Source organism: Apteryx rowi, unplaced genomic scaffold (assembly GCF_003343035.1).
Source record: "Apteryx rowi isolate R43461 unplaced genomic scaffold, aptRow1 scaffold_289, whole genome shotgun sequence".
In the NCBI taxonomy this organism is placed as follows: Eukaryota; Metazoa; Chordata; class Aves; order Apterygiformes; family Apterygidae; genus Apteryx; species Apteryx rowi.
The window spans coordinates 467,361-484,501 of record NW_020449296.1 but is presented as its reverse complement, the minus strand read 5'-3'; the positions used below and the strand labels follow the sequence as shown (position 1 = coordinate 484,501).

The window sequence follows — 17,141 nt, the reverse complement described above, 5'->3', positions numbered from 1 at the left end:
CCCCTGGCGGCCGGGCGGCGCAGCACGGCCAGGCCCCGGCTCAGCCGAGAGGTTATTAGCGGGGTGCGCCCAGCCCCGACACCCCCGGGCCCAGGAGAGCGGGGGGAGACGCTAGACCAAAGCCCGAACCGGGCGAAAGCCACTGGGAGAACAGAGAGGCTGTTGGGACGTCGGGCTTCTCCCTTGCTCCACCCGCCCCTCAACCCGCCTGCTAAGAAAAACGAGAAACGCTCGATGGGAGCCTCTCCTCCCCGCCCCGCGCACGCCTGCCGCGGGCCGGGGAAACGCTGCGAGCCTCCCCTCCGGGGCCCTGCTGCTGCCAGGGCCGTGCTGCGCTGTCCCCTCTCCGTACGGGCTGAGCTGCACCGTCACTCAGCTCCGCTTCCAGCCTGCCTGGCAGCTACCGAGCCCCTCACCGCTGTTACAAACCCCCATTCCAGGCTAAGTCTGTCCTCAACCAGCTGTTCGCAGCCCAGAACTGCTCTTTCGCGGCAGCAGCTCTTGTGCCCCTCGGTGGCTTGTCCTTCCGTACCGAGGGCCTCTCTGTTCCTTCCTGGCTGGCATTTGGCCAGGCCAAATCCAACCAAATTCCTGGCCTGCTCCCCTCCGGAGGTGGTCGATCACCTCTGAGACAAAAATAATTTCTCAGGATTAACACCAGAAGTGGCCCCTCTTGCTTCCCTGAGGCTGTCCAGGTTCTCTGAGTGACAACAGCAAGAGCTAAAGGCACCGCGAGAACGAGCAGATGAGGACTGCCAGGTTCAGGACGTGCAGGAACTCAACTGGCCGCGATGGGGAGCCCATATTCCCGGAGATCCCAGGGCTCCTCTTGTGGACAATCACACCTCCGTATGCAGCACCCGGCAGGATTAGGATGGACACAGTCTCACGCCGTGCCTCTTGCCCCTTGGCAGCATACAGCAGGTCCTGCTCCCGAGTGCGAGAATGTGCCAAAGCACCAGTACCATTTCCTTTATTACATGATTAAATCCAAATACAAAATAAGAACCAAAAGAGGAAGAAAAGCGTCTGACTGGGGAAGGCAGCAGCAGAACAGGATCCCCTGTAGCCTGGCAGGCCCTGGGCTCAGATCCCCCTCCCTTGGGGTGCTGCCACAGCAATATGTCCAGTGTCCTTCCAGTCCTGCTAGCTGGAGTTTGCCTGTTCCACCTTGAGCACCTCCATGCTGGGGGGCTGAAGATCCTTGTGGGCTGGAGGTATCTCATCCTGGGTCTTCACAGCTTGTGGCTTGGTCAGTGTGCTGTAGATGCCCAGGGCCTGGGGAAAGTGAAAGAGCCATCAGGGAGGAGAGGAGAAACTGTGCGCTACCAGCCCAGGGAAAGTAGCCTATCTCTGGAGAGGGCCCTGCAGGACAGCAGGAAATGTCCTTGCTGCAGGGTCGTGCAGGACAAGACAGGACGTGCAGCAGGACTGCGACAATGAAGGCCCCATGGGGCAGGCAGGGACACAACAACCTCTAAAGGGCCTGTGTTCAAGGCCTCAATGGTGCCACGCTATGCTGCAACGTAAGAAAGCCCTGCTGAGAGCATCTCCGGCCAGCGCACATCAGGAGAGGACCTGAACCCTTGTTCCATGTCCAGCCCCGCTCGAGGCATGGGGATGGACAAGAAAGAAGCAAATTTACACCCCACAGAGACAGTGAGAAAGTCAGCCTTGTATTTCAGCCATCTTATTCTGGGTTAGAGGGAAGGGTCCTGTCTGCTATCGCCACAAGCAGGCTCAGGCCCAGCCAGGGATTGCCACAGCAGAGACCTTCCTGTTGCCCCAGTGCCGTGAAGCAGGTGTTCCAGCCCACAGCTGGGAAATTAATTAATTGCAGACCCATGCACTGGGCCAAAATCCTCCTCCACATTTCCCCTTTACCAGCACTACCTCCTCCTCCACAATAGCTAGGGGCTGCTGGGCTGTCACCTCCACCTCCCTTGGGCTCCAGCTACCACTGGGAAAGGAGAGAAGGTCCCTCTGATCACACTGACCTGCGCGACCATGTTGGTGACATCGCCAGTGTTGGCTGGCAGCAGGACTGTGTTGGAGTCTTTGGCGAGCTTGGAGAAGGCGCTCACGTACTGCTCAGCCACGGAGAGAGAGGCGGCTGCGTTGCCATGCTGGGGGGAGAGGGCTCATCAGCAAGGAGGTGAGCAACCAAGAGCACATCTGTGCCCATGCCTCCAGCATGCCCTGCTCCAGCAGCAGCCTTCAAGACTGCAAAGCTCCTTGCTGCCAATGAAGCTGGCAAGGAGTGTCCCAGGGAAAGCCAGATGCTGCCCCAGCCTCGGGTCCACCTTCCCCTGCGCTAGCACCAATGCTTTGGCTGCCCCAAGGAGCCATCGCTCACCTGCTGCGCCAGAGCAGCCGCCAGGAGCTGAATAGCCTCAGCCTTGGCCCTGGCCTTGACCAGCATGGCGTTGGCTTCTCCTGGAATGAAGCACAGCAGAGCACACGTCAGAACTGCCACTTCATACCCCAAAAGTCTCCCCTTCCCTAACAGCAGCACAACGATCCTCCCTGCAACGCACCTCCTGCTGCCCCAGCCTGCAGGGCAGCAACACGAGCCAGAGCACAGCCCGAGGGCCCTGGCTGGGAGGAATCAGCCAAAGCAGCCAGGGGAGAGCCTGGCTCGCTGGGCAGCCCAGCAGAGCACAGACAGTGGCACAATCTGCTCGGAGGGAGCGTCCCCCCTCAGTACAGAGAGCTACAGACCCCCCCAGGCCCTGGAGCTCATGGCATGTTCTAGGCCAAGGCACTACCAGCAGCTTTGTTGATCTGTTCGGCCTTTTCAGCTTCTGACGCCAGGATCTGGGCCTGCTTCTGCCCCTCAGCCACGTTGATAGCAGATTCCCGGGTCCCCTCCGACTCCAGCACTGTTGCCCGCTTCCGTCGCTCCGCCTCCACCTGCAAACACAGGCTGGATGCCTGTCTGCCATGGCCAGTGTGGGGACATCCCATCCGTGGGGCAAGCACAGCAAGGACACGCTCCCACGCCCCTGCTTTGGCAAGCATGGCTGAGCAGGGCACGAGAACACGGCCATGAAACACTGAGTGAGCCCCGGTGAGGGCTCGATCTCCTTCCCAGACTCAGCTCACTGCAGTGGTGAGCCCAGACCGCAATATGCCATGCTGCCACGGTACCGGGTGTCCTCTTCCCCCGTCACCCACGGTGACTTAGTGCAGGGTGCTTCCCATAGTGGTGCTGAGCACCACCACCTCACAGCAAGAGGAAACTGCTTCCAAGAGCAAGCACTGACCCGCTGGCCTGCACAGGACAGCACGCTTCCCCCTCCTCCCCTTCCAGCAGGGCAGCTCAAGGCCAGCACCTGCCCTGGGATCTGGCTCCCAGGTTTTCACAGGAGGAGACCCTTAGAGCTCTGGCATTTGCTGCCTCAGAGCCCTAGGGATTTTAAGGTGAGCTGGCAGGGCTTTTGAGTATGAGGCTGGGGCCACCACTGCAGAAATAAGGATGGGAATTATCTGCTTAGGGGACACGTTTGCAGCCAAAGTGCCCACAGCTTCCCCACAGCAGGAGAGCCCAATGCAGCCAGTTCTGGAAGGAGAACAGCTATGTTGCATGGGAGGGGAAGCTTTGCTCTCGATCCAGTCTGCCCCAGACCACCACACCTGCATCTGCATGGATTCCTTCACACGTGGGGGCACATGGATGTCCTTAATCTCATAGCGTAGGCACCGGATGCCCCAGTAGTCTGAGGCCTGGTTGATGGCATCCACAATGCTGGCATTGAGGGACTCACGCTCCTGTGAGGCACAAAAGAAACGGCAGAGAGGAAAGAGAGGAGCGCAGCATGAGATAGGGGTCAGAAGGGAAACAGTCAGACACCTCCCTTCACGGGCCAAGGTCAGCCGGAAAACTCCAGTTCCACAGGCGCAAGGCAGGGCCAAGCCCTTCCCACATCTCACATGAGCAGGGGTCGCCTTCTCCTGGGGCAGGCAGTGCCCAAAGCTGGAAGTGGTGAGAAGCAAACCTCTGGTGTACATCTGGAAACAAACATCTCCCAGGAGTGCAAACAGCTCCTGCTTCTATCCGACAAACACAGCACCAGGGTTTCAGCCACCCGGAGCCACGTCAGCCAGCATACGCATCACTGGGCCTGGAGCAGAGTCACTGACTCAAGATGGACACAGCCAAACAGCCAGGTCTGGGCACACGCCACCCTTCGTCTTTTCTGACTAACTCAGGGCAGGGCAAAACCAGCTCCCCTCAAACAGAACAACCGAAGCAAGACCCGTCCCCAAAGGTTTGCTGACAAGTTGACTGAAAAGGATGCCAGGAGCACTCCAAGCAATGGGAGTTTTGCTGTTAAGTGCATCAGACTGTCTGCACAGGCCCCGCGGGGATTTCAGAGACGCTGCTAGAAGCCGGCAGCAACGTGACCCCTCTCCCCAGCTCACCCGGAAGACTCTGTCGAGGGAGAGTTTGCCCAATTCAGATCTCATGGTAGTCTGGGCCAGCTGCGTCACTGCATACTCAGGATCCTCCACCCCGTAACTGGCCTGGACAGCAGGAACAAAAAACAAAAGAAATTGTGGGGATGCTGAAAGAGACCCTGAAAGAGGCAGAATTAACAAACAGCGCTAAGACCAGATGCCTGCCACAGACGCCCCCGCCAAGGAAAAGCAGAACCCGGAGCAGAGATCTGCCTTCCCTCTGCCCTCTCACAGAGGGACCCCAGGGAACGGGGTGCTCGGCCCACCCGCCTCGCAGAGCGCAGCGTGTTGGACAGTGGCTGAAGCGCACGTCTCAGAAAAGCGAGCCAGGAGAGCTAGGTGTGCTGCGCCCAAGGATCTGTGCCAAGGCAGCCAGCTGGGCAACGCACCAGACACAGACCATGGCCAGAGCAGTCACAGACTCCTGGAGACTGAAAGTTGCCTCATGTCCTAAGGGTTGAGGCACTTAGCCGAACGGGAACGGTACCTTGTAAGGGTCCATGACCCGCAGATAGAGCACGCCATCAATCTGCAGGGTGACGTTATCTGCCGGGAAAGAACGGCATATCCTGTCACTGGAGCAGCAAAGTAAAGCAATGGCAAATGCCCCCCTCCCCTGACAGGATTAGCAGCGCTGGGCAGGGCCATCCCCTTCCTTCCTGGCGTCAGCAACATGGCATAGAGAGAGGGAGCAGCTCAAATGGATCTCCCGATGCGAAAGGCTTTGTAAAAAGGACCCTAGCATTGCATGCAAAATGTCTCATTTTGACATCTTTACATGCAAGAAGTCTCAGGTTTCCAGATTAAAACATTTCACGCTGTAGTTGTCTTAAAAGATTAAAGAAACAAATAAACAAAAAACCCTCTCAATACTGGAACTGAAACAGAGATATCAATTAAACAGATTTGAAATTTTTACACGTACAAGAACTGAAGACAGATTTTTCCCAGTTCAACACAGGAAAACATTTGAGATCTGAAAAACGGATTCCTGCCCAGCTCTATTCAACCCAGCAAGAAGGGGCGGCAGCAGCCCAGAGGAGAGGGCAAAAGGGACCTCCTAGGGTTCCCCCAGGCACAAAGCCATGAGTATGGTCAAGCTGGGTCCCGAAGGACGGGGCTGACTGTATGAGGTTGGGACATTTCCACTCTTCCCTGCACTGTCCCTTGCTCTTCCCAGATGCAGCAGGAGGAAAGGAGCAGGACAGAGAAGCTTTTCCTTACCCAGGGTAACGGCGGACTGCTCTGGGACATTAATGACTATTTCCTTGAGACTTTGCACATAACGAATCCGATCCAGCAGAGGGATGAGGAAATTCAAACCCTGGGAAAAGAGCAGCAGTTAAGGCCTAGATTAGACCACTGAGCCCGAAAGCCAGGCTGGATTTTTCTACCCAGAGAGCTCAGCCATACTAGAGAAAGCTGTGCAAAAAAAAAGCCCAAGTGCACTACATGCTGCAGATACTTCAGACAGAGCAAACATGCTTCACACACAGAAGGAATTTAGGATTCTCACTGCTTTTAATACCCCACCAAAGAAAATTAGACCACAGACAACCAGAAGAATTGCAATCTGGAAAAAGAAACACAGGTGCTCCAACCATCCCCTAAGTCCCCGTGCAAAGCACATCTCGCTACGGCTATAGGAACCTGCTGAATCCAGAAGGGGAGAAAAGCAGCTCCTTACAGGCTCGAGGATTCGGTGGAACTTGCCCATCCTCTCCACCACCCAAGCCTCCTGCTGCGGCACAAAGAGCACCCCGATGTTCACGGGCAGGCCCGAGTTCCAGCGCTGCGGTGCCGGGGCCAGCCACGCTGCATGCTTCAACTGTTGGGAGCACTGGAGAAAGAAAGAGGAATAGGATGAAGAACAGCAATCTGCAGCTGCGAGTCTGACTCTGTACACACGCGCACCCCTCCCTGCCTGTGTGCTGCACTGGGCAGCCTTGCTGCTTGCACGCTACAACCCTTCTCCAGCCTGGGCTCACTGTTAGGAGCCCCGACACATCAGGGCAGGAAGCAGCGTCAAGCCCCCGCCAAGCACACACCGTGAGGGGACGTGGGTTGTGCCCACGGGGACAGGACTGGGACCGCGGGGACTCCAGGGTGGGTGCCAGCATCAGGGCCTTCCCCGCAGGCCGGCAGATGTATGGAGGCTGCCCCAGTGCCGGCGCCTCCTCCGCCTCTCCCCTTCGCGTCCCCCCTTAGGGTGGGGGGGACCAAAGCCCCCCCGACACCCTAAGGGAAAGGAAGGAGCGCGGTAGGGTCTCCTCTGCCCCGCTCAGACCCGTGTCCTGGTCACCCCCCCTCACCGCCCTGCTTCACCCCTGCCCCACACGCCATCCCGGGCCTCCCTCACCGCTCAGGCCCTCCCCGGCCCGGCCCGGCACGGCCCGGCCCCCCCCGGCCCCCCCCGGGCGCTGCCCCCCAGCCCCTCGCTACCCCCCAACGCGGCTCCCCCTGGCCCCCCGCTCTCCTCCATCCCCCCCGCTGCCCGCGGCCCCCCGCTCCCACCTGCAGCAGGCCCCGCCCGGCCTCGCGCCCCGCCCGCGCCAGCATCCCGCCGCCGCCGCTTCGCCGGGCCCCGGCACTTCCGCCCGCCGCCTCCGGAAGCGACGGGGGCGCTGGCCAAAGGCGTCCCCGCGGAAACGCTTCCGCGCCGGCCGGCGGGGTACGGCGCCTCCCCGGCCGCGACCAGCGAGACGCGGGCACGGAGCGCCCTCAGCGCCCGGCTCTTCCGGGTGCGCCGCTCGTCGTGTTCCCCGGGGGCGGCGGCCGCTCGCGCAGGTTCCGCGGGCGGGTTGGCGCGTCCCAACCCGGGACGGCAAGGGCCGGGGCGGGCGCCTCCGGGCCGCGCTGGGGGCGCGGCAGGCGCAGAGGCAGGGCTCGGTGTCCAAACCAGCGTTTATTAAATTAAAAACAAACACAAAAAGTACTGGGCACAGCTGCTCCCGCGGCTCTCGGGTTCCTGCAGCGGTGACCCCCGCCCTCCCCAGGCCAGGCGCAGGCCGAGGGCCCCAGCCTCCCCCCGCCGGGGCGAGCGACCCCGGCGAGCGACCCCGGCCTCCTCCCCCTGCCCCTGCCCTGCCAGGGCAAGCGACCCCGGCCTCCTCCGCCTCACCCGTGCAGGGGGGCGAGCAGGACCCCGGCCTGTCCCTCCCTCCCAGCCCCCAGGGAGCCCGGGCAGCCGCGGGGGTCTGGGGCTGCCCCCAGCGAGGCTGCAGCCCTGTGGTCCTTGCTCCAGGGGGGGCTGGCGGAAGGAGCCCTTGGTGGCATACGACGGTGTTCATGGCCTCCTCAGGCTGGGCTGGGACCTGGCTGCTTCTTCCTACCTCCTCGGAGACCCTGGCTGGGGCTTCCCCCAACCTGATCTTCCAGAAAAGCCTAGCAGGGACCCTGGGGTGGCTCAGACCAGGTGGTTGCAAGCTCAGAGGACACTTTTCCCTCACACCCTGCCCCTCTCACCTCCCTGACCCCCCCCCCACCAGGGCTGGTTGCACACAGTTCCCAAGGCTTGGGGGCAGAAAAAGATATTGCTCTGGATAATCCCCACCACCCTTTCTGCACATCCAGCTCAGAGCTGATGGTTCGATTCCCTCTGCTGCTTCCTCTCTTCCCCATACTACCCCTGGACCCAGCCAGCCCTCCTCTGCATCTGCCATCAGTTGATCATGCTGTTCCTTGCCCAAAACGGGTTCCCAGCAGCCGCAAGGGCAACAGGATTCACCCCACACACGCACAGACAGCACAAGGCCAAGATCTTTTGGTGATCTCCACCTTCTCTCAAATCCGCAGCACACATGGGCTCCAGCGACCTTTGCTGGAAGGGCTGCCCCCTGCTCTTCCAGAGAGCCTCCAGGTCCCTTCACGTCACAGCCACATCTCTGGCGACAGCCACTTCCCTGCCAGCCCCAGGCTTCTCGGGGCCTGCCTTGCCCTAAAGGGGTTGCAGGGCAAGCACAGGTCTCCCCAAGCTGCCTGAAGCGGGGCAGGTCCAGCAGAAACGGTGCCCAGAAAGTCTCGGCCTCTCCCAGGGCTTTGAACGCAGCCCCTCTGCAGAGGAGCTGTGCCCTGTCCCCTCCAACAGGTCGGTCACCCTCTCCTTCCACAGCCCGAAGTGTCCCCAGCTGCTGGTGACCCTCATGGTCCTCACAGCCCTGCCACAATGCCTGCAGCCCCACACTGCTGAGCGCAGCCTGCCCACTGCCTGGGTAGCTCGTCCGGTGCCTGCGAGGCCAGGAGGGCTGTGGGGGAAGAACAGCACCTTTGATCCTCTGCACAAGCCTCCTCCACACCTTGCAGCAACAATAAATACTAATAAATACAAACCCTTCTGCACTTTCTGCTCCCCAGCCCAGGGCCTGGCACAGGCAGCCTCACCCCGAACCCCCCTTCCAGGCTTAGCTCCCCCCTCAACCCTGGCTGTATCTCCGAGCTTGGAGCAGCACCGGTGAAAGACCTGGGCATGTCTCTGGAGCGCAAGGGCTGCTCACCAGCCCCTGCCCCTCCTTGCAAAGCCCCCTTGGTGATCCCATCCCTGCCATAGGGCACGGCCACGATGTCCACGCTGCTCAGGACGCAGCCATGTGGGGAGGGCGATACTTCAAGTTGGCGCTTGCTCTCTGGCCCTTTACTCATCTCTCTCTGAAGTGCTGGGCTGGATGCTCCCCAGTGGCCCTGGGCAACGGAGAAGGTCAGGCAGCTCCGTGCTCAGGCCCAGGGTGAGTAGCAAGGGTTCCTTGGCATCTCCGTAAAGGATTTCAGTTCGTAGGGGATCCCCGAGTCGACCTCAATTGACTTGCGGGAGAAGAGCAGCCGGATGTCGTCATGAAGGTAGATCTTCCCCGACTTGGAGCTGTGAAACCTGAGCGGAGAGCAAAGCAGGGCAGAGGAACCTCAGACTTTTAAGCAAGGACATGGCAGCCTCAGAGGGACCCAGTGGCAGTGGAGCAGGGCAGGGGGGCACAACTCCAGCCCAGGAAGCTTCCTCCCACCATCTCCCTTGCCTGCTTCTGCTCCTGGTCAAAGTGGCCACCACTCCGCCTGCCTCCAGAGGGGCAGAGACTGCTGCTCTAGGGCAGGACGGCAGCTCCAATCTTTCTGCAGCCCTTCTAGTGCAGATGGCAACCATTCCCTGCTCCTCCCAAGGGCTACCAAGTCAGGCTGTCCTCCTGCAATAGCGGCAGGGCCTGCAGTTTTGGAGGAAGCAGGGACACATGGGAGAGGGGCCTGGGAGTCCAGCAGTGACCCCGGACCAGCTGTCCATCGCTCCCGGCCTGTCCTACCTCAGATGCATCAGGTAGCAGAGGACCCTGCGGGGCGGGACAGTGCCTGGTGGGTTGCTGGAGGCCACGGTGGCCCCCTCCTCCTCCCCCACAGGCACCAAGAAGATGCGGTGGCGTAGGAAGGTCATGTGGTTGGCTGGCATGTCCTGGAAGTCGTACGTCACCAAGAACATCTTCACCACAGTCTTGTTGGGGTTAAATAAGGTCTGGAAGCAGAGATGGGGGGTCAGACTAGGAAGTGCCCAGGGCATGGACCCACAGGGCAGGCCTGGGGCATCTTGGGGTAGTACCAGGAGGCCCAAGGGCCCACAAGAACAGTCCTTGCCCCACACCAGGCCCAGAGGGTGTAGCCCAAGGCCCAGCTCTTTTCCAGTTTGTGTCCCTCACAGAAGAGCCAGTGCACACAGCTCAGACACCACAGCCCACAGGTAAGTCCTTTCCTCCCACATCTACCCCCATGCTCCCATCTCATGCCCATAGCACCCACAAGCTCTGCTGTTGAGACCCCTGCCCCTCCTCATCAACCTCTTCTTTCCTTGTGTCTCCCATCCCCTTGTCTCCCTGCGAGCCCCCTGGGAACCCCACGCTTCCCTCCACAGTGCTCTCTTGGCGGCCATACACTCGCTCTGCACAGAGCTTTCTAGCTGTTGCCCCACCAAAACAACAGAATGGAGCAGTTCTGTCCCAGAGATGCTCCAAAGCAACGGGAGCCCACCCAGACCTCCTCTGCGCTGCGCTGCGCTGCCAGAGGCCAGGGGATGACTCACCACTTGGATGGTTCCAGCTTTGGGGACACTGTAACCCTTCTTTCCCAAGGCCTCCAAATCAATCACTCCCTGGGGCAAAAGAAACAGCACGTGAGAGTGGGCGAAAGCCCGTGGAGAGCCTAGCTGGGCTCTGATACAGGGCCCAGAGCCCCTCTCACCAGCAGACTGTGGGAAAAGGCAACCGGCGGCAGGCTGCAAGAGGGTGCTCAGCTTAGTCTCTCTCTGGATCAGGGGGTGAACAAGCAGCAACACAGAGGTGATGACAAAGCAGCAGCCACAAGACAGCTGGACAACAGCAGGCCCTGTCACAAATCTGAAGCCTGCCTCTTCCTGCCTTTGCCTCGTGGATTAAATATTGCTCCTCTGTCTCCCTGCAGCAGACCCTGGCGTGGCTGGTGCCACGGCACAGAGATGTGCCGGGGCTCCTGGGATATGTGGTTGCTTGTGCCATGTTCTCAAGAGCAGAGCCGCCCCAGAGGACATCCAGTGCCTGGATACGGCCCCTGCTCACCTTCCCCACTGGCCCAGCCCTCCCTCATTGGCATACCAGGAAAGGCGAGGGCACGCTGTGTTCAGAGATGTCGAAGTAGGTGACGTCGACAGGCAGGGTGGCATGCTGGGGGCAGTAGGAGCCACTGGCTCCGATCTCTGCTGTGAAACCCTCGATCCTCCCTGACGGTGCGAAGCGGCCCTTCAGGATGGACTCCTGAGAGAGGAGGGAAGAGTTACAGACCTTCGAACACCAGGCCTGCCCCTCACCCCTAAGCTATATGTGAAATCACCTCCATCTCCACCATGAGCACACATCTGCCTGCCCTCGCATAGCTCTAGGCTCTCCTGGGACTGCCTGTGAGGGACCTTGGCTGCTGTTTCTGAGATGGACTCCATCCTTGAATAGGTGGGCTGAAACCAACCACCTAACACCAAGAACAAGTGCGAGCATCCTAGCCTGGCCAGTCTGCAGCAGCTCTCTCAACAGGGTCTGGGGGACAAGTTCAGCCTGGCATGTCATGCCAGGATCTGCTGGAGTGAGCAGTCCTGCCAGGTGACAGACACCACTCTGCACAGCCAACATGTGAGGCCCTTCGGGAGAGGCAACCCAGCCCTGTGCCAACTGCTGTACAAAGCAGCACGCTCCCATCGGGCTCCACAACTTATGCCATGTTCCCAGCCCAGCCCCCAGCCTGCAGGGCTTGACTCCCTCCCTCCTGCACTGGCAGGCAGTCGCAACACAGGTGCCGTTACCTCAAAGTTGCCCAGCAGAGCATGACTGACAGTGGTGGTGGTCCAGGGGGCTGCAGAGGGCCGGGTCCCCCTCCGGAGGCTGCTCCGGAGATGTCGCCTTTGAGAGAGGAGAGAGCCTCAGTGCCAAACCAGAGAGCGGGCAGTCCTGTGCTCCCTGTGTCCCCAGGGGTGTGGGCCCTTACCTGGCAGAAGCAAGCCCTGTCCCTCTCTCTGGGCCCCCTGTCTCTCTCTATAACAGAGGCTGAACAGACTTTCCCACTCCACGAGGTGCAGCAGAACCTCCCCTCCACCCCACAGCCCGGGGCCTTGCGGAGGGGAGATGCCTGGGGCAGGAAAAGGACAGGGATTAACCTCAACTCTGACCCTCCCACATGGCTGTAGGGTGCTGGGAGTCTCGTGCACCCAGAGCCCACACTGCTGCACCCAGGGTCCTGCTCCAAGGTAGGCAGGGCTTCAGGGCTGCGGGACACTCACGATTTGAGGCGCAGCCCGCTCTTCAGCCTCCTCCCGACTGTAGTGCAATCTGCAGAGCTCTGGGGGGATGCGAGACCAAGAGCCATGTTAAGGCAGCAACTGGGGGCTGCACACCTCCAGGAGGTGCCATTCCCCCCTTGCCCTGCAGCCCCACAACAGCCCCACTAGATCAGCCGGGCTCCCATGCACAGCCTCCCCCTGCCCCAGGGAGCTGTCAGCAGTCCCTGCTGGCGACCCAGGGCTGTCCAAACCAGGACCTGGCTCCATGAGCAGGTCCTTTCCCTCCCAAAGGGGCTCCACTGGGCAAGGGGGTGTTGTCACATGGGCCGAGGTTGCCTCACTCGGCCGCTTGCCTCCCACCCTGCATAACAGGTCTCCCAGCTAGCCCCACTGGGCAAACATGAAAGTGGGCAATGCTGCCCTTAGACTGCCAAAGGCACCGCTGTAGACAGACAGACCCACCCAGGCGCAAACACCGCCTTGCACATCCCAGGGAACGGTACCACATACCACAAAGCTCCCCGGCCAGTCCAGGTCAAACTCCAGCCCCAGGTGATTCATGCAAAGCCCATGGCAATGCTGCTGGGCATAGGGTTGTGCTTGCCCACCTCTGCCCACAGCCAGGCCTCTACGGCAGTAGCAGCGGGTGTTAAAGCTAGGGCAACACTGCTGCCTCCTTTTACAGGGTGTCACCTTTTCAGGGATTTTCCTTTCTGGAAGCCACACAAAGGGCTGTGCAACATAAAGGGATGATGGAGCCAGCCAGCATGACCGAGCTGGAGGCTCGAGGGAAGCTGCCGGAGGGCCATGCTCTGGGAGGGCAGTGCTGGGGGCAGGCAGGCTGGGGGACAGTCACCCAAAAGGGTGCATGGGCAGAGATGGAGCTGTGCTGCGCTGACAGCACTGCCTGTCTCCAAAACAGTATACCTCTGCTGTCTGCCCCTGTTAGTCCCTGCACCATGGGATGTCCCATGGAAGGACGGGAGTGTGCTGGCTCTGGCATGAACCTGCTGCTACCTTGGCCAGCAGGATACGGTGGGGGCAGGGATCCGGTCAGGAGGAGCCAGCAAACAGGGTGGAATCACAGGCTGCTCCTGAGCTACCCAGGTGGTCTGCCCCATTTCTGAGGGCTTATGGCACCCAGAGGACACACAAGAGGCACCCCAATACCACAGGGAAGCTGGCAGCATCTCACACAGCATCAGGGCTCCCATTCCCTGGCCAGAGCTGTGAAGCCCTGCTCCATGCCACCAAACCCTTGCCCAGCAGGCCCAGCACCATGATGGATGCCATGGACAGAGGTCAAAGCAGTCCCCATCCCTCTGCCTTCCTCCTCTCCAGGCACACAGAGGACAGCTGCTCATGGGAAGCCTGACAACAGGCATGGCTTAATGCGAAGCTGTCAGATGCTGACCTGACTGCAGCCCACGGCCCCCCGCACTGTGTCTCCAGCTCTCACTGTCATGGGGAAGTAGTGTCCTCCCTGTGCAACGGTCTCACCATGCCAGAGAGCTGCTTGCAAGGGGCTGATCCAGTGAACGCAACAAGTCAAGACTGGCTGGCAGCCACTGCCCTGCTTGCACCAGTGCTATGGCACTGGGACAGGACAGGGTGCTGTGCCACTGTGGGCCACATGCCCACGAGCGCAACCCTGTGCTCCGGGCGTTCCCAGGCTGCTCCCTGCTTCTTCCCACCCCCCACAAGTGATGCTCACCTTGGCCGCTGGAAGCAGGTGATTCCAGAAAGGGGCCCCCTTGGCATCGGTGCTGCGGCAGGCCGTGGGCACTGGATGGCATGGCAGGGCCCTCTTCTTCCTCGCCGGTGGGGACAGGCTCTCGTCCTCAGAGCAGGAGTCAGCTGCAACCTCCCCGGCAGGCAGCAGCTTCCGTTTGGCTGGGCAGCTGCTCCCGCTGAGCCGGCTGCTCCCACAGGGTGTCTTCTCCAAGGAGCTCAGGCTGCTGGGCTCGGGGCTGAGTGCTGTCTGAGGAGCTGGGGGCTCCTTGCACCCGTTGGCCATCACTGGCCATTCCCCTTCTCTGCCAGTCCTGCTGCTATGAGCAGGGCTGCTCCCCGCCTTCTCTCTCTTCCCACCGGAGTCTGCCCGGGGTGTTTGTGCAATATTGTGCAAATCAAGTTCAAGTAGGTTGTGGCCACTCGCCCGCTCCCCGTTCTCCCCGTAGTCTCCGGGCTGATCCCCTGGAGGGGCAGGGCAACTGTCTCTTCTGTGCAAAGTACTGCAAGCAATGTGCTGTGGCCAGGAGGAGGAGGCATCCTGCGGCCTGTCCTCTCTGCTGGCCTTGGGACTGTGGCTCGGGCTGCCCTCGCATCGGTGCTCCACCACCCGCAGCCCACTGTGAGAGAAGTGTTGGGCAGAGCCACACAGGGATAGCTCCTCTACCAGCAGACCATCCTCGAAGGCATCGTCATCGTCCAGGGAACCCTGCCCGGGACCCCCATCCCACTTGCCATCCGCCCCCCCCCCACCCCAGTGAGTTCGTTTGGGATCCCGTGCCCCTTCCGGAGTTCGCTGCTCAGGGTATCCCCTCTTAACAGCTGGCCTGCTGCCTGTCCGCTGCTCTGTGCTCTCGGAGGAGCTGGAAAGATGGGAGAAGATGGAGACCTGGTAAACTTTCTGGCGCTTGATCTCTGTCTCGTTGTAGCCCATGAGGATGCTGCGGCGAGTGCAGCGTTGCGAAGAAGGCTCCAAGGCCGCCTCTCCACCTGGCCGGGACAGGCCAGAGTCCGTGCTGCGCTCTGGGGGCAGGGACGCCTCCGCATGGATGTGCCGCATGGAGCCTTACTTGGCTGGACCCTGACTGGAGCCAGAGTCAAAACAGCCCATACAGCAGCAGGGGAGGGACAGTAAAGTGCCACAGGGCCGCTGTGTGAGGGCAGCGGGTGGGAGCTGGACCCCCTTGTTCAGGATGTCCAGGTGAGCCCTCTGTTATGGGATGCACTGCAGTGCAGCATCTGGAAGGACAGAGCAAGAGGAAGGAGATCAGCCCAGGATCCCCGTCCTCAGTCAGCCTTTCGGCAGCAGGGGACGTGCTGGGACCTGGGCAGCTCTGCATACAGACCTCCCTCTCTGGGGACAGGAAGAGGAACCAGCTTAGTGTGGCTCTCTGGGGAATCCCGTGGTGTCACCCACCTGCAGGATCAGCACTTCCTTCCTGGCCTGGGCACAAAAAGGAGTCTCCAGCTGGGCTGGAGGCTACTGGGGACAAGTCTGAACGAGTGGGGAGAAGGGGGGCCTGCCCGCTGCCAGGGACTTGATGTGCTTGTGCTGTTCTGGAGCACAGGAGTCAGGCAGGTCAGACCAGTCCCAGGGGCTCAAGCCTGTAATCACCCCTTTGGGCAACAGCAACAAGATCTCCAAGCGCTCGCCAAGGAAACCTTCCCCAGTCGCACGCGCTGAGCAAGGCAGGGCTGGCTCCCTACACTTCCAGCCCCCCAGTGAGGCCATAAATTGGGTTGTGCAGCCTGAGGGAACCTGATCTAACATTGCAGCTAGCCCTGCTCTGAGCTGGCCTGAACCAGAGACCTCAAACACTTGAATTAGCAGGTTGGTGATACTGGGGGCTGCAGGTTAACGATGCCTCCAGCCTGTCCTAACCTACGATCAGGGAACTGTTGAAGCAGAGCCCACCATGGGCTCTTGCACCACCCATCCACACCACCCATCTCTGTCTACCTTGAGGACTTGGCCTACTCTGCACTACACAGGGCCTCAATTTTAAGTCCAGTTTCAGAGCCACCAGAGTCCTGGCCAGGAGCTGTGTCTGCCATGATAAATACTGGAACAGTCACAAGACCTGAGGAGATGGGATCTCTGCAGAAAAGTCACCACCAGGCTGAGGAGCTCCAGAGCCTGACAAACAGCCTGGGTTTGGCAGCTCTGCCCTCAGCCTGTCCCCACAGCTCTGTCTGCTCCCGTGGCAGCAAAGGCTTGGGGGCAGGTATGCGATAGGGAAAACGATTCCTCAGGTGGGTCAAGGCCATCTGGGGACTGAAGCTGCATGGTATTTTGTCCCCCACTGTAATGGGGATGGGAGGGTGCCAGGCAAGGCAGTTGGGCCCGGGGATTTTGTTTAGGAGGAGCGATGAAAGGTGTAACCTGCCGCACTGCAGCCTGTCCTGGCTGCCTCGCACACTCACCCCTCTGCAGCAGAACCCCACTTCGCTCCAGATTAGGCTCCCTGTCCTGCAGCGGACAGTCGTTGGCACAACTAGCTGAAGACACCTGCCAGCCGGGCACCCCCCAGAAGCGGCGTGGCTGCCATGGAATGGCTCCCACCATCACGGTGTGCCTCCAAACCTCTGCACTGTCCCCTCCAGCTCTTCAGTCTCCACAGTAGCTCTGACAGGGAAGAAGAGAAGAAGATGCAGGGCTGGAGTGATTCAGGCGCTCACCGAGAGAAGGGCAGGAAGGTACCACCTGCCTGTGGCGTCACACAAGCAGAAAAGGCAGTATTCATGTTCAGCCTCTCTCAGCCTCCCAAATCCAAAGACCACATACATCTACAGGCCATCTTGGGCAGTATGGTCAACATGATTTCCATTTAAACCACAAATACTTTAAGCTAAGCTGTGAATTTTCATTCCTTTCTTGTATTTTATACCCCCTTTGCTTGCTTACCTTCCTGAAAACCTGTGCATTTGGACAGATTCCTACTTATATTTGGTGACCATTTCATAGCTTGCTTTCCAGGATGCTGTGGATCACCAGCCTCCCCAGGCCGCTGGTCTCATGTCCACCTCCCAGCCCTTTCACCCACAGCACACGTCACTTTGTGGCCCTACAGACAAGGAGAAGAGCTTGCAATTTCCTTCCTCTAATAAGTGATGTCTGGCAGGAAGGCAGAAACCGGGAGCTTGACAGCCCTGAGCCATGATGGCCCCCCACCAGCTT

At 60.2% G+C, this 17,141-nt stretch overlaps 3 protein-coding genes across 14 annotated transcripts in view; all 3 read right to left on the bottom strand.

The window, feature by feature from the left end:
* The window catches only part of PIGO (phosphatidylinositol glycan anchor biosynthesis class O), a 21,094-nt gene extending 20,649 nt beyond the window's left edge, over window positions 1–445 (bottom strand). The window contains exon 1 of the mRNA XM_026069211.1: window positions 430–445. The gene's annotated coding sequence lies outside the window, so the exon portion shown is untranslated. The remainder of the gene's footprint in view (window positions 1–429) is intronic.
* Window positions 446–938: 493 nt separating this feature from the next.
* STOML2 (stomatin like 2) lies at window positions 939–7,041 on the bottom strand. The gene is made up of 10 exons (XM_026069216.1): window positions 6,976–7,041; window positions 6,149–6,301; window positions 5,686–5,785; window positions 4,949–5,007; window positions 4,426–4,527; window positions 3,637–3,771; window positions 2,769–2,913; window positions 2,357–2,436; window positions 1,998–2,126; window positions 939–1,278 (listed from the first exon to the last, which is right to left on the bottom strand). The coding sequence occupies exons 1-10, from the start codon at window positions 7,018–7,020 to the stop codon at window positions 1,147–1,149; spliced, it is 1,080 nt and encodes a 359-aa protein (XP_025925001.1). The 5' UTR covers window positions 7,021–7,041; the 3' UTR covers window positions 939–1,146.
* Window positions 7,042–8,202: 1,161 nt separating this feature from the next.
* FAM214B (family with sequence similarity 214 member B) overlaps window positions 8,203–17,141 on the bottom strand; it is a 34,333-nt gene continuing 25,394 nt past the window's right edge. For 11 of the 12 annotated variants that reach the window (XM_026069201.1, XM_026069203.1, XM_026069206.1 and 8 more), the window contains 8 exons: window positions 16,388–16,589; window positions 13,947–15,202; window positions 12,233–12,291; window positions 11,759–11,855; window positions 11,061–11,219; window positions 10,514–10,582; window positions 9,747–9,952; window positions 8,203–9,325 (listed from right to left, as the gene is read on the bottom strand). In XM_026069201.1, coding sequence (XP_025924986.1) covers window positions 9,172–9,325; window positions 9,747–9,952; window positions 10,514–10,582; window positions 11,061–11,219; window positions 11,759–11,855; window positions 12,233–12,291; window positions 13,947–15,023 — 1,821 coding nt within the window. In that variant the 5' untranslated portion in view covers window positions 15,024–15,202; window positions 16,388–16,589 and the 3' untranslated portion in view covers window positions 8,203–9,171. Of the gene's footprint in view, window positions 9,326–9,746; window positions 9,953–10,513; window positions 10,583–11,060; window positions 11,220–11,758; window positions 11,856–12,232; window positions 12,292–13,946; window positions 15,203–16,387; window positions 16,590–16,868; window positions 17,029–17,141 lie in introns of all 12 variants that reach the window. The other variant, XM_026069200.1, reaches the window with a different exon arrangement.